The sequence below is a fragment of the Oncorhynchus mykiss genome, chromosome 20 (genome assembly GCF_013265735.2).
Source record: "Oncorhynchus mykiss isolate Arlee chromosome 20, USDA_OmykA_1.1, whole genome shotgun sequence".
Lineage (NCBI taxonomy): Eukaryota > Metazoa > Chordata > Actinopteri > Salmoniformes > Salmonidae > Oncorhynchus > Oncorhynchus mykiss.
In genome coordinates this window covers 26261677-26275933 of record NC_048584.1, presented here as the reverse complement: position 1 = coordinate 26275933, position 14257 = coordinate 26261677, and the positions used below count along the sequence as shown (strand labels likewise).

Genomic DNA, 14257 nt, shown 5'->3' with positions numbered 1-14257 from the left:
GGAAACATAATATTAAGGAATTAACTGTAGCCCTAGTTGTCAAAACTGACTTGGTGGGCTATCCATTCCTCCTCATCGAGCCCTGAGTGTGACTTGCGGGACAGATGCAGGATGGTAAGGAGCAATTTGGAAAAAAAGTGACGTGCTATTAGGCATAGTTGTTTTGGTTGAAATAAACGAAAAGAAAATTACATCTCTAGTGCTCCAAATTTGCAGCTACACAAGAATTACGCAATAATAAATATTAGTTGACCACAATATACATGACCATCTGCATAGTCAGCCACACATTTTGATTGAAGCTTCTGAGCCTTATCACCGTTTTGTTGGATCCAATAATTAGCAATGTAGCCTTGTACTGACCCCTAGTGGAATTCCATGGAACAGTTCTAGAATTACGACAGAGTGGGGCAGGCTACTGTGTGGGTTACTGTCCGTCTACCTACTGCAGGTCTACTATGGAAAGACGTTTTAACATAATCTTCCAAACCAGAGTGCTGCGTGGCAAGACACGTTCACAAGTCCAGTCACAAAACGGAGACATGCTGAAACGTGTGGATGCTATTCTACTACAATGCCCTTTTATGGATCATCTGCATTTTTGTTTTGTATATGAAGCCCAGATGACAAGTGGAGTTTTGATTCTGGTAATATATATATATTTTTAAAGGGAATTTGTCTTCCTACGGATGATTTGGATCAAATGGAATAGTCGATGCTGCATGCGCCTGTGTGTGGTTCACTTTGAATTGTGTATTTGTTGTAGCCTATTTTTCTGTTTTTATTGTGTTCCTAATTTGCTTCTCTTTGATAGTATTATGGTAAGTACTGGGCATGTCTTGGCAGCACTCCTCTGAATAAGCAATCAATGGACCAATGTTGTTAAATGGAAATGACATAATTATTACACAGACTATTTGGTGATGGCGCGCTGACCATTAAAACAATAATACAGTTGGTTAAGGGTTTTATTAAGGAAAAACATTCAATATATTAATTCTACCTCTACATGTAGGCTATATATCTACCAGGGATTTTGTTTTCAAAAATAAATAATGCACTCCATTAGTCCAAACCTATGGCACAATGAATTAAATCCACTAATGCATAAAAATGTTTAACACAAGTTCAGAGGTTACAGTCACTCAACACTCACTCTTACAGAAAACTCGCATGATTTCACTATAAATTTCACATGTGAAATCATATTTAAACGGTGTTTTTGGAACACTTCACGTGATCACGTTTTCACATGTTTAACTTTATGTTATCACATGTTACTTTACATCATGTTGTCATATTTTATCACATTGACTTCACATACATGACATTTGATCACATGAAAACATGTGTTTTTTTTGGAACACTTCAAACATTCACATGTGAAATTCATGTGGTTATTCCATAAGGGGAGTCACTCCAAAGTATTTGTAATCAAAGTATAATGTGATCAAGAAAGAGGATAAAGAAATGACAATGTGAAGAGAAAACATCTCAAATCCTACAGCAAACCAGCAGCAAACCCATAATACATTCAGTGGGAGTACAGTATGTCCTGTTTGGATGGCTTCATTTCCTGTTGGAACAAAATCAATATTGTAAAAAAATAATCCATGTATGTATTTCATAATCGTTCTTTTCTTGTTGTTGTACAGTTCTACTCATTTATTCAGACACATTTATTCGACTGTGTTACCTGGGTAGTGTGTCAGTGTTGATTTCCCTGCGAAAACAAATGAAGAATTGAACGTTGTGGTTGAAATTAATAGCAATGATTGTGATTTTGTTTTGTTTACTAAACTGCTTTTGATCGTTTAATTAAAGTAATAATGTGTTTATAACATACATGTGTTGAATAAAATAAAAAGTAAATTGTATATTGCAATATTAACCATCAACCCCAATATTAACCACCTTTATGCCTGATTTGAAATTTACTGGCTCACATTGAAGTTGCTCCACTAGGCGATGGTATAGGTTATACCAAATATCATAATCCAAGTGGAATACATTTTTATTTAACTAGGCAAGTCAGTTAAGAACAAATTTGTATTTACAATGACAGCCTAGGAACAGTGCCTTGTTCAGGGGCAGAATGACAGATGTTTACCTTGCCAGCTCGGGGATTCGATCTAGCAACCCGAATCGCTCTCTCTCTCTCACTCTCACTCTCTCTCTCTCTCTCTCTCTCTCTCTCTCTCTCTCTCTCTCTCTCTCTCTCTCTCTCTCTCTCTCTCTCTCTCTCTCTCTCTCTCTCAGCCAATACCTATGGCAACAAACAAGTTGGCTAAAGCACAGACCAACTAGACCACCAGGCTAGGATTGAGTAGTAACAGTAGACTACTCACTGCTGGGCCACCAGGTTGAGCTACTGCAGTGAACAATCTACTAATAGTAGTGACAGTAGACTACTCACTGCTGGGCCAGGATGAGGGGGATGCTGGGGCTGTCAGTCTGGAACGGTGGGGCAGTCTCCCCGGTGCGAGCGTTGAACATGGACAGGGTGGAGAGGGGAGGAGGGACCCCACGACACCCAGCCATGCTCCGCAGCTCACTGGTGTTACCATGGATGGTGTGGTGGTGGTAGAGCTGGATACTAAAAGAAAAGACAGAAGGGAGGAAGGTTTATATACATTAGTCAAGTGTGGGGGTGATACTAAGCTTATCCTTGGCAATTATCATTGTCCATCTTCCTTAATCTCCTTGATGGTGTGATGTAATACATCTTCAGTCTCATGTAGTGGGTTTAGATATGTGGAATGGAAGGTTACGTACTCTGGTGTCTTTCCATCTCTTCTCTCACTGCAAATAAAAACAAAACATGTTATGTAACAACTATGAATAGTAATACAAAGTAGCCAAAGAGTAAAGATATTTAATAATTGAAGGTTGCTAGCTTTTCAGCCAATCTCAGTGGAGTACAAAAGAAACATACACTCCCTCTCGTCTGCAGCACATGATGTAGGCCAGTAGGAGACACAGGATGATGGCCAGAGCCAGGGGGACGATCACAGTCACAATGTAGTCTGGCAGGAAGTCTCTGGGAGGGGGGGACTCAGGAGGGTCATAGACCCCCCCAGCATCCAGGATACCTGGGCCCATGGTGGGGGCAGGAGGGGGGATCACTGGTCTGGACAGATCAATCTATGTACAGTAGACACAGGGATGGCAGAGGAGGATACATATTTAGGAGGGAGGGAATATAAGGTGATGACCGTGTTGATATGCTATTTAATGTTATTTAAATTATTAAAACGCTTGTTCCCACCAATCTACACCTTGAAAATGAATAGCAAAAACATGTTGGCAATACTTGTGTGTGAGGCAGATTTACCATTAAATGCAGCTCTGGCTTTGGATGTGTGTAGATTAGCTCACTCTACAAAAATTTGACATAATACCTGCAGGTGATTCATTTCATTATTCATTCAGATAAATGTCACTGTTAGTAATGTTATGTTTTCACCCAAAGTAATCTAATGACAAAAAATGATGTTTTGGATATACCAGTGCTTGTGGACTCACCAGTGTGGACTTGCACCAGGTGACACAGTTGCCTGGGTAGGAGCAGACCTTGCAGTCCCCAGGGATCTTGGCCCTGCCCCCGGCCTCACACTGTCTCCTATGTTCAGCAGTCTGGAGCCTCAACAAGCACTCAGAGAAGTACTGGTCTGAACCCACCTTCACATACACCCTGGGACCCAATGCATGACACTGGCTTAGTTAACAATGACTGTACTGTACCTACTGTATATTCTAAAATGTATCATGTGCTGAAAACGTCAATAAAATATTCCCTTGATTTAAATTTCAGTTTGAGTTTGACCTCTTTCATCCCCCCCAAAATGTTTTGATACTGAAAATGTTGAAAGTTTTCTGATCATTAAATCTTCACGTTGCATGATTTGACGATTTTTGTTCAGATACACTACCGTTGAAAAGTTTGGGGTCACTTATAAATGTCCTTGTTTTTGAAAGAAAAGCAAATTTTTTGTCCATTAAAATAACATCAAATTGATCAGAAATACAGTGTAGACATTGTTAATGTTGAAATTGACTATTGTGCTGGAAACGGCAGATTTTTTATGGGATATCTACATAGTTGTACAGAGGCCCATTATCAGCAACCATCACTCCTTTGTTCCAATGGCACGTTGTGTTAGCTAATCCAAGTTTATCCAAACATGTTATTTGATGTTAATTTAATGAACAAAAAATTTAATGAACAAAAAATGTGCTTTTCTTTAAAAAACAAGAACATTTCTAAGTGACCCCAAACTTTTCAACGGTAGTGTACATGTACACTACAAGGCCTAGTTGGGGAATGAATAGTGTGAATTCATAGTGTACTTCTCCTTCTGGTCTGGGATGCTCTCTGTTGAAAGTTAGTATAGGTGACAGTCAGCGACAGTTGAAATGTGACACTTCTTTACCCTTCGTAGTGTCCAGCCAGAGGCAGAGGGACACGGCCACCTCGGTCCAACGCAGACGTGATATTGACAAAGTCCAGCCTGTCTGTCTTCCACATCCTCATCATATCCTGCCTGATCTCTTCCTGAACTGTAGAGGGCAGCACCTTCTCAATCTCCCTCAGTGGGATGAAGAACTCAGCCTGGTAGGGCATTCTCTTTGCTGAAAGAAAGGCCAATGGGAGAAACAAATAAACCAGTATTCACTGCTGTCACTGTGTGTATCTGAAATGGCACCCAATTCATTACTTTTGATCAGGCCTCATAGGAATCTGCTCAAAGGTAGTGTGCACTATATCGGTCATTCTACAGAACTCGTGTAAATTGGGGGTTGAAAAAAAAATCACATTTGTGTCCTATTTCTCCCAAACTTTAAGCACATATGTCTTCTAACATATGACAGATAGACATATCTACACACTGTTTGTATTGAATATTTGAAATATTTACCTGAATTCCTTACCATCCCACTAAATGTGTCACTACTAACATAGTGTAAAAGTTGCATTAAAGGGAGAACCATGCACAGTAGTGATCATTTTCTATTACAGATTCATTTTAGAAATTTGCATACCAAATGAAGAAACTTGTTAGTTGATATAATTAATTAGATGCATAAGTAATTCAGTTTTAAAATGTTTAAATTTACCTATCTTTATTTTGGCAAAATAACAGGCGTTTTGGTGTCAAATGCCAATCATAAAGTTAAATACAGGGCTCTAGATGGGACTAACTCGTTTTGGTATAGGCATTGCCATTGAGGGCTTCCACCATTTAAAAGTCGTCAATTGGGTGGGGATTCCTATGGGTTGGGAGGGATCAGCTTATGATCAGAGCACATTGTCTTCTTCAAATTGGGTTGCTTATGGTTTGTAAAGCAAAGACTATCCAGGAGCCAATACCAATATTTATACCAAGACATTGGTCCCAAAATCCAGACCCAGTGATTTGAGCCCATGACAACTTATAGACCGCATAGATCAAGAGTCCATGGGCCCTTCTTCAATTGTAATAAACTCAAGTAGAGTAAACTTGAGTACAGTACAGTACAGCACAGTACAGCACAGTACAGTAGAACATAGGAAATTAGGGTACAGTAGAGTAGGTTACAGTACAGTAGAATACAGTACAGTACAACATAGTAGAGCACAGTGCAGTATAGTACAGTAGAGTAGGTTACAGTACAGTACAGTACAGTACAGTATAGTACAGCAGAACACAGTCAGGTAAAGTACAGTAGAGTAGAGTACATTCCAGTACAATACAGTAGAGAACATGAGAGCCCAGTAGAGTGCAGTACAGTAGAGTACAGTAGAGCTCAGTAGTGTACAGTGCAGCATAGTACAGTAGAGCATTATAAACGTCTGTGTTTTGCCAAACATAAGTCAATGTGTGGGCTATTGGATGGTTGGAGCCCAGTGCTGGCTATGCATCTCAATACTCTACACTTTTTCCTGAAGTGTGCACTTGTCCACATGGTGGTCCTCTGTAGCTCAGTTGGTAGAGTATAGCGGATACAGCCCGTGCTGTCATAGACTCCATAATGGCACAGATACAAAGATATATATCTCTATGGTGTCAATTGTTTCGGTTGTGATCGTTTCGGTTTGGAGAGTTTTTGACTGATTTTGGACTTTGAAGAGGTCCCATAGCTAACATATCGTTCATTTGGACAGACGTACATCCCAGCAAACATATACTTTAGTCCCAAAACCATACTTTACATATTTCCAACTTGCTCACAAATTCTCTCCAAAATGCTTGCAGTCAGACTACTGTGGCCATAGTGGAGAGGGGTGCAATCCCATCACCTGATATGTGTAGGGTCTTAAGGGACATTCATTCAAAAGTATTTTAAAGTGTGTTTCTGTGGCGACGTCAAAACTGGGGACAGCATATTTAAAAAAAAAAAACTAAACCACAGGAGCCTGCTGAGGAGAGAACTGCTCATAATAATATCCAGAACGGAGCAAATGGAATGACATCAAACACCTGGAAACCATGTGTTTGGTACCATTCCACCCAATCCGCTCCAGTCAATAACACAAGCCCACACCAACCTCGTGTGAAATAAACAAAACAAAATAATTAGATCAGTATCTTTCAATGTAATAATAGAACAACTCAATATGTTCTATTGAAATAATAGTGTTAAAAAATAATAATATAATAATATAATATAATAATAATATTTTCAAACATAAAGTTTAGGGGCCAGGGTTTGGGACAGCCACCTCTCAATAGATATAGGTGTATAAACAATGAATTTATACTATATCAGTTGAACAATATATATCAGTGGTTATTGCCGAAGTTTGGATACTTTGTTTGGGGCGGGAAAGCAATTTACACCACTTCTGTAGAATCACTCATATAGGGAATAGGGTGCCATTTTGAGCCTTGGTAAAAAAGTAGTGCCATTTTGGATGTTTAGACTCGATAGTATGATGTAATATATTATTTCCCAGAACTGTTCTCCCATCACAGAATACATACCTGGAGGGTCAATCGTTATGATCAGTCTGTCTCTGAATGTGTCATAGCTCCGTTTGTTAGTCACTGTGATCTGAAATGGAAAGAGAAACAGTGAGATGTTAAAGGGTGTCTGGGATGTCTTAACAACCCCGGCCATCCTACAATCTAAGCTTGATGCCCTCAATCTTACACAAATTATCAATGAATCTACCAGGTACAACCTCAAATCCGTAAACACAGGCACCCTCATAGATATCATCCTAACCAACCTGTCCTCTAAATACACCTTTGCTGTTTTCAACCAACATCGCAGCGAATCACTGCCTCATTGCTTACGTCCGTAATGGGTCTGCGGTCAAACGACCACCCTTCATCACTGTTAAACGCTCCCTAAAACACTTCAGCGAGCAGGCCTTTCTAATTGACTTGGCCCGGGTATCCTGGAAGTATATTGACCTCATTCCGTCAGTAGAGGATGTCTGGTTATTCTTTAAAAGTGCTTTCCTCACAATCTTAAATAAGCATGCCCCATTCAAAAAATGTAGAACCAGGAACAGATGTGGTTCACTCCAGACCTTACTGCCCTTGACCAGCACAAAAACATCCTGTGGCGTACGGCATTAGCATCGAATTAGCCTCGTGATATGCAACTTTTCAGGAAAGTTAGGAACCAATATACACAGGAGGTTAGGAAAGCAAAGGCTAGCTTTATCAAACAGAAATGTGCATCCTGCAGCACAAACTCCAAAAAGTTGTGTGACACTGTAAAGTCCATGGAGAATAAGAGCATCTCATCCCAGCTACCCACTGCACTGAGGCTAGGAAACACTGTCACCACCGATAAATCCACAATAATTGAGAATTTCAATAAGCATTATTCTACGGCTGGCCATGCTTTCCATCTTGCCACCCCTACCCTGGCCACCCCAACAGCCCTGCACCCCCCACAGCAACTTGCCCAAGCCTCCCCCATTTCCCCTTCACCCAAATCCAGATAGCTGATGTTCTGAAAGAGCTGAAAAATCTGGACCCCTCATATCAGCAGGGCTAGACAATCTGGACCCTCTCTTTCTAAAATGATCAGCTGAAATTGTTGCAACCCCTATTACTAGCCTGTTCAAGCTCTCCTTCGTATCGTCTGAGATCCTCAAAGATTGGAAAGCTGCCACGGTCATCCCCCTCTTCAAAGGGGGAGACACTCTAGACCAAACTGCTACATACATTTATCTATCCTACCTTTCTGTCGAAAGCCAAGTTAACGAAGAGATCATCGACCATTTCAAATCCCACCGTACCTTCTCCGCTATGCAATCTGGTTTCCGAGCTGGTCATGGGTGCACCTCAGCCACGCTCAAGGTCCTAAACAATATCATAACCGCCATCGATAAGAGACAATACTGTGCAGCTGTATTCATCGACCTGGCCAAGGCTTTCGACTGTGTCAATCACCACATTCTTATCGGCAGATTCAACAGCCTTGGTTTCTCAAATGACTGCCTCGCCTGGTTCACCAACTATTTCTCAGACAGAGTTCAGTGTGTCAAATCGGAGGGCCTGTTGTCCGGACCTCTGGCAGCCTCTATGGGGGTGCCACAGGGTTAAATTCTTGGGCCGACTCTTTTCTCTGTATACATCAATGATGTTGCTCTTGCTGCTGGTGATTCTCTGATCCACCTCTACGTAGACGACACCATTCTGTGTACTTCTGGCCCTTCTTTGGACACTGTGTTAACTAACCTCCAGATGAGCTTCAATGCCATACAACTCTCCTTCCGTGGCCTCCAACTACTCTTAAATGCAAGTAAAACTAAATGTATGCTCTTCAATCGATCGCTGCCTTCACCTACCCGTCCGTCCAGCATCACTACTCTGGACGGTTCTGACTTAGAATACAAATACCTAGGTGTCTGGCTAGACTGTAAACACTCCTTCCAGACTCACCTTAAGCATCTCCAATCCAAAATTAAATCTAGAATCGGCTTCCTATTTCGCAACAAAGCATCCTTCACTCATGCTGCCAGACATACCCTCGTAAAACTGACTATCCTGCCGATCCTTGACTTCGGCGATGTCATTTACAAAATAGCCTCCAACACTCTACTCAGCAAATTGGATGAAGTCTATCACAGTGCCATTCGTTTTGTCACCAAAGACCCATATACTACCCACCACTGCGACCTGTATGCTCTCGTTGGCTGGCCCTCGCTTCATATTCGTCGCCAAACCCACTGGCTCCAGGTCATCTATAAGTCTTTGCTAGGTAAAGCCCCGCCTTATCTCAGCTCACTGGTCACCATAACAGCACCCACCCATAGCACATGCTCCAGCAGGTATATTTCACTGGTCATCCCCAAAGCCAATTCCTATTTTGGCCGCCTTTCCTTCCAGTTCTCTGCTGCCAATGACTGAAGCGAATTGCAAAAATCACTGAAGCTGGAGACTCATTTCTCCCTCACTAACTTTAAGCACCAGCTGTCAGAGCAGCTCACAGATCACTGCACATGTCCATAGCTCATCTGTAAATATCCCATCCAACTACCTCATCCCCATGCTGCTATTTTTTTTGCTCCTTTGCACCCCAGTATCTTTACTTGCACATTCTTCTGCACATCTATCACTCCCGTGTTTAATTTGCTAAATTGTAATTATTCGCCACATTGACTTTATGTTTGCTTATTCCATGTGTAACTCTGTGTTGTTGTTTGTGTCGCACTGCTTTGCTTTATCTTGGCCAGGTCGCAGTTGTAAATGAGAACTTGTTCTCAACTAGCCTACCTGGTTAAATACAGAGGAAATAAAAAATATCTTATCCTTTGACCATTACAAGCTACATACTGTGCCCAGAAATATCCTTCACCTTCATGCTTCAAATATGTTTAACATTTTTCAATGCAGAATCATACACATTTCAACCGAGAGAAGTTATAAACTAGATCCTCATGACAGTGTGACTGAGTCCCAAATGGTACTCTTATCCCCAATCTGGTTCTGGTCAAAAGTAGTGCACTGTGTAGGGAATAGGGTGCTATTTGGGACGTAATCTGTGTGTATCTCAGAGCACCATTAGTTGATGAGTCTGCTCTGTGTACCTCTATCATACTCTTTCCCTGGGCCAGTGGGGTGCCGTAGAGGAAGCCGTTATCATAGTGGTGCCTCTGGGTAAATCGAAGCCAGCCAGGCAGGTCCGGGAAGGACTGCATGTTGCACTTAAACAGCATGGGATCATTGTAGACCCGCCCTGATTTTCAGAATGGGAGAGTGGGAGAGAAGAGAGAAGCATTATGGTTGTTGGTTGTATATCATTTGAACCTTACCGACACCTACCTCATGATACCCGCTGATTTGTTGTATGAATGTCAGTTGGGACATAACAATACATGTATGGAAGCTTTAAGTGTAACGATATGAAGAAATTACAATAAACAACCAACATTTATATCTATTCATTGGGAAGGCTTTACATTGTTAGATTATTGCTATTAGTAATGACGAGCTTCAACCCACTGGGCACGAACTGGTTAAATCAATGTTGTTTCAACTTCATTTGTCAACGTGTCAGTTTACGTGGAAAATACATTAGATTTTTTTTTAAAGGTTATGAACTGTTGTTTTGAGTTTCAAATTTCAACCACAGGATTATTTCATCATGGTAATTTTTTTTCTAAATAGACAAACCTTGTATAAAATATGTTGAATTTGTACCTTTGAAACCATGTCAGATCTTCAACTTATTATCCACTATAAGAATACAATAGGCTGGACAGCACCTCCTACTGGAGAGTTGATCTATCTACAGTTATCCCTCCAGTCTCACACCCAGGGTTTTAACAACACCCAACCCTGCTTAGCTTTGATCTTTTTCAATGACTGTCACCAATGTGCTATCATGGAAACAATTGTTGAAAAATATCCACTTAATAGATTCACTGTTGATATCGAAGTCATTCCAAAGTGTAGGTTCAACAGAGCAAATGAAATGAAACCAAACCTTATCAGTCGTATATCATCAAAGATGCTATTTAGGCCCATATCATTTGGGAAGTCATCAACAGCTGTTATTTCAATTCAACCCAGGATTCAACTAAAAATAGACAATACATACTGTATAGGCCAAGGGCTTCAAGCTTTGGTTGATTTCAAATAGAATCTACATGTTAATAATAAATACGTTCGATTCAAGTCTCCATCTCAACCAAAAATAAAAGTGCAATAATAGGATTAGATCAAATCAAGCTGTATTTAAAGTATATGTAAAGTTTGACTTGATTTAGTCCTATTCTTTCATTTGTAGACAAACTGGATTTAAAACCAGTCTCAGTGGCACAGATGGAGCTGTCCAAGTAGAAGACACATCTCCTTTAAAACGTGATATTTGTTTGCGTTGGCAACCAAACACAACTCCATATAACTTTTGCAATACAGTAAATAGTCTTTTAACTTCTCGGCAAGTTAACAAATTATTTTCTGGATTCAGGTCTCCATCTCATCCAAAAATAGAAGTTAAAGAATAGGATTAAGCCAGTGGCTCAGATGGAACTATCCAAGCAGTAGATACATCTCCTTTAAATGTTGATATTTGGTTATGTTGTCAACCAAACACAATTCAATATTACCTTTGGAAGACAGTAAATCCCCAAATGTTAAGGCTATCTTACAAACTAATGTAACAGTACATACCCAACCTTAAAATAAGTAACACAGCCATGGACATATTTTGAGGATACAGTAACAATAAATGTCTTCTTATGTTCAGGGTCGCAGGTTTGTGGAAATCGTCACAATTGCTCTATTAATCTGCACAGAATCTCAAACAGAATTGATCACTTGTACCATACTTTAATGTAATCTCAACTAGCTGTAATCCAGGTAATTTGATTGTGCTATTAGATCAAGCACAGTGAAAACACATTAAGCTTGTTGTATTAAATAAACAAAATACCTGACATTGTATTCCCATTTGAACTTTATAGTGTGCTTTTAAATGGTTGAAAGCACGATGATAACACAATTAGGTGACAATTAACCAAGAATATGACTTTTTTTTCATTGGAATTTGGTTGTGCTTTTAGATGGTTGAAAACATAATAACAAATTGGAATTCAACAAACTTTTGGCAGTCTTTTTGAGTGGGTGAAAATAGGTTGGAATCTCATTGATTAATGTACATGTATCTACCAAGTATTACCCACGTTGAAATGACGTGGTGTGCCCAGTGGAAAGTTAAACTGTACACTAAGAGGTGACTTACTGAAATATCAGCCTTACCATAGTGTTTCAGGAAGGGTTCAAATTCATTCTGGAAGGCCTCTCTCTGCAGCTCGAACACAAACAGCTGTCCCACAGGGGTATAAGCCTTGATGTCTGCCTTGACCACTAGTACACTGGTCACACACACTGCGTACATGTAGATAGGAGCACAAGTACCAAAGGATATCACTATTGGATATGGCAAAGTTACATGAGGTTACAAATAGCATGAAACTTGGACAGTGAACTGATTTGCACTTAAACACCATGTCCACAACACTACGCAGTATAGCTGTTAAAACTATATTTTCTGTAATTTCACATGATGTCATATAACTTCAAAATTGTATATATACTGGCAGCACACATCTCCTCCTCTCCTCACCTACTTTAGTTAATCACTGGTAAGTTCTCTAAAATATCCATCATAAAACATACATTATATTAGCTATAGAAGAAGTGATCTTTGTCAATAATAAAACCGCTTGTCAATGTTGTCATATTCACAATTATAAAGTAACCAATACTTAACCTTGCCTGTTAAAATAAATCTCCAGCCTGTCCAGTCTGCCATCTTGTTTTGAGCTGTGATTGACAGGGCCAAGAGGAGAGGAGGGCTAGGTCACTCCCAGTCAGGCAGGCACTTCAGGGCTATTTCTGACCCACACACTATACAGTAATAACTTCCTGAAGTGTGTGTGTGAGTACATGTGTGTGTGTTTGTCTGTCTGAATGTGTGTGTGTGTGTGTGTGTGTGTGCCTGCATGTCTGTAGGTTTGAGGTATAATAAAAACACTAGCCGTGTAGTCTGCCTTCCCTGTCTAACTGTGTCCCCTAGTCTTCCACCCCTCCTATACAATGGTAGAAAAAAACTATACTGAACAAAAATATAAATGCAACATACAACAATTTGATTGATTTTACTGAGTTCAAGTTCATAAGAAAAAAACAACCAATTTTTAAAAATGTATTAGCCCCTAATCTATGGATTTCACATGACTGTTTCACATGACTCACAGACACACAAAAAATGAGCCTCACAATGGGCCTCAGGATCTCGTCATGGTATCTCTGTGCATTCAAATTGCCATCAATAAAATGTAATTGTATTCATTGTTGAACACAATTGACATCGGTAAACCGCTTGCCCACACGACACAATACACGCGGTTTGCGGTTGTGAGGCTGGTTGGACGTACTGTCAAATTCTCTAAAACGAAGTTGGAGGCGGCTTATGGTTGAGAAATTATCATTAAATTCTCTGGCAACAGCTCTGGTGGACAGTCTTGCAGTCAACATGCCAATTGCACGCTCCCTCACAACTTGAGACATCTGTGGCATTGTGTTGTGTGACAAAACTGCACCTTTTAGAGTGGCCTTTTATTGTCCCCAGCACAAGGTGAACCTGTGTAATGATCATGCTGTTTAATCAGCTTCTTGATATGCCGCACCTGTCAGGTGGATGGATTATCTTGGAAAAGGAGAAATTCTCACTATCAGGGATGTAAACAAATTTGTGCACAAAATTTGAGAGAAATAAGCTTTTTGTGCGTATGGAAAATGTCTGGGATCTTTTCTTTCAGTTCATGAAACATGGGACCAACACTTTACATGTTGCGTTTATATTTTTGTTCAGTGACGATTGCCATTAATCATATTCAATCAATCCTTCTAATTATCTGGCAATTGTGATTCCACAAAATATATGTGGGGAGAAAATTAATAAAAAATCAAACAAATAAAAGCTATGAAATAGATTAGTCACTCTACTGTTTCATTTCTACTACTGAAACACCCCTTAAAATGTATCTTCTGTGTTCTCCAAAAATGTAATTGCTGGTTGATGGGCCTTTCCATATTATTCACACTGATATCACTGACTTTCCAGTGGCTTTCGTGAATTACATCAAATATGTAGCTATGCTACTATATCTAGCCTACACCTTAGACTATGTAATCTTAAACTATATCACGGATCATTTAAAAAAAGTAGACTAGGTTAGCCTTATGATGCATTGAAAATGCCACTATGTACTGTATGCGTCAGGGTGTGCACAACATGGCCT

The 14257-nt window shown here is 40.0% G+C and overlaps 1 protein-coding gene across 1 annotated transcript; it reads right to left on the bottom strand.

Annotated features, from left to right (window-relative positions):
• Window positions 1-952: 952 nt before the first annotated feature.
• Window positions 953-12875, bottom strand: sgca (sarcoglycan, alpha). The gene is made up of 11 exons (XM_021576259.2): window positions 12729-12875; window positions 12210-12338; window positions 10034-10182; window positions 6966-7035; window positions 4434-4632; window positions 3526-3694; window positions 2936-3144; window positions 2776-2802; window positions 2417-2596; window positions 1697-1723; window positions 953-1576 (listed from the first exon to the last, which is right to left on the bottom strand). Exons 1-11 carry the CDS (start codon window positions 12763-12765, stop codon window positions 1570-1572), a joined length of 1203 nt encoding a protein of 400 aa, XP_021431934.2. The 5' UTR covers window positions 12766-12875; the 3' UTR covers window positions 953-1569.
• Window positions 12876-14257: the final 1382 nt, after the last annotated feature.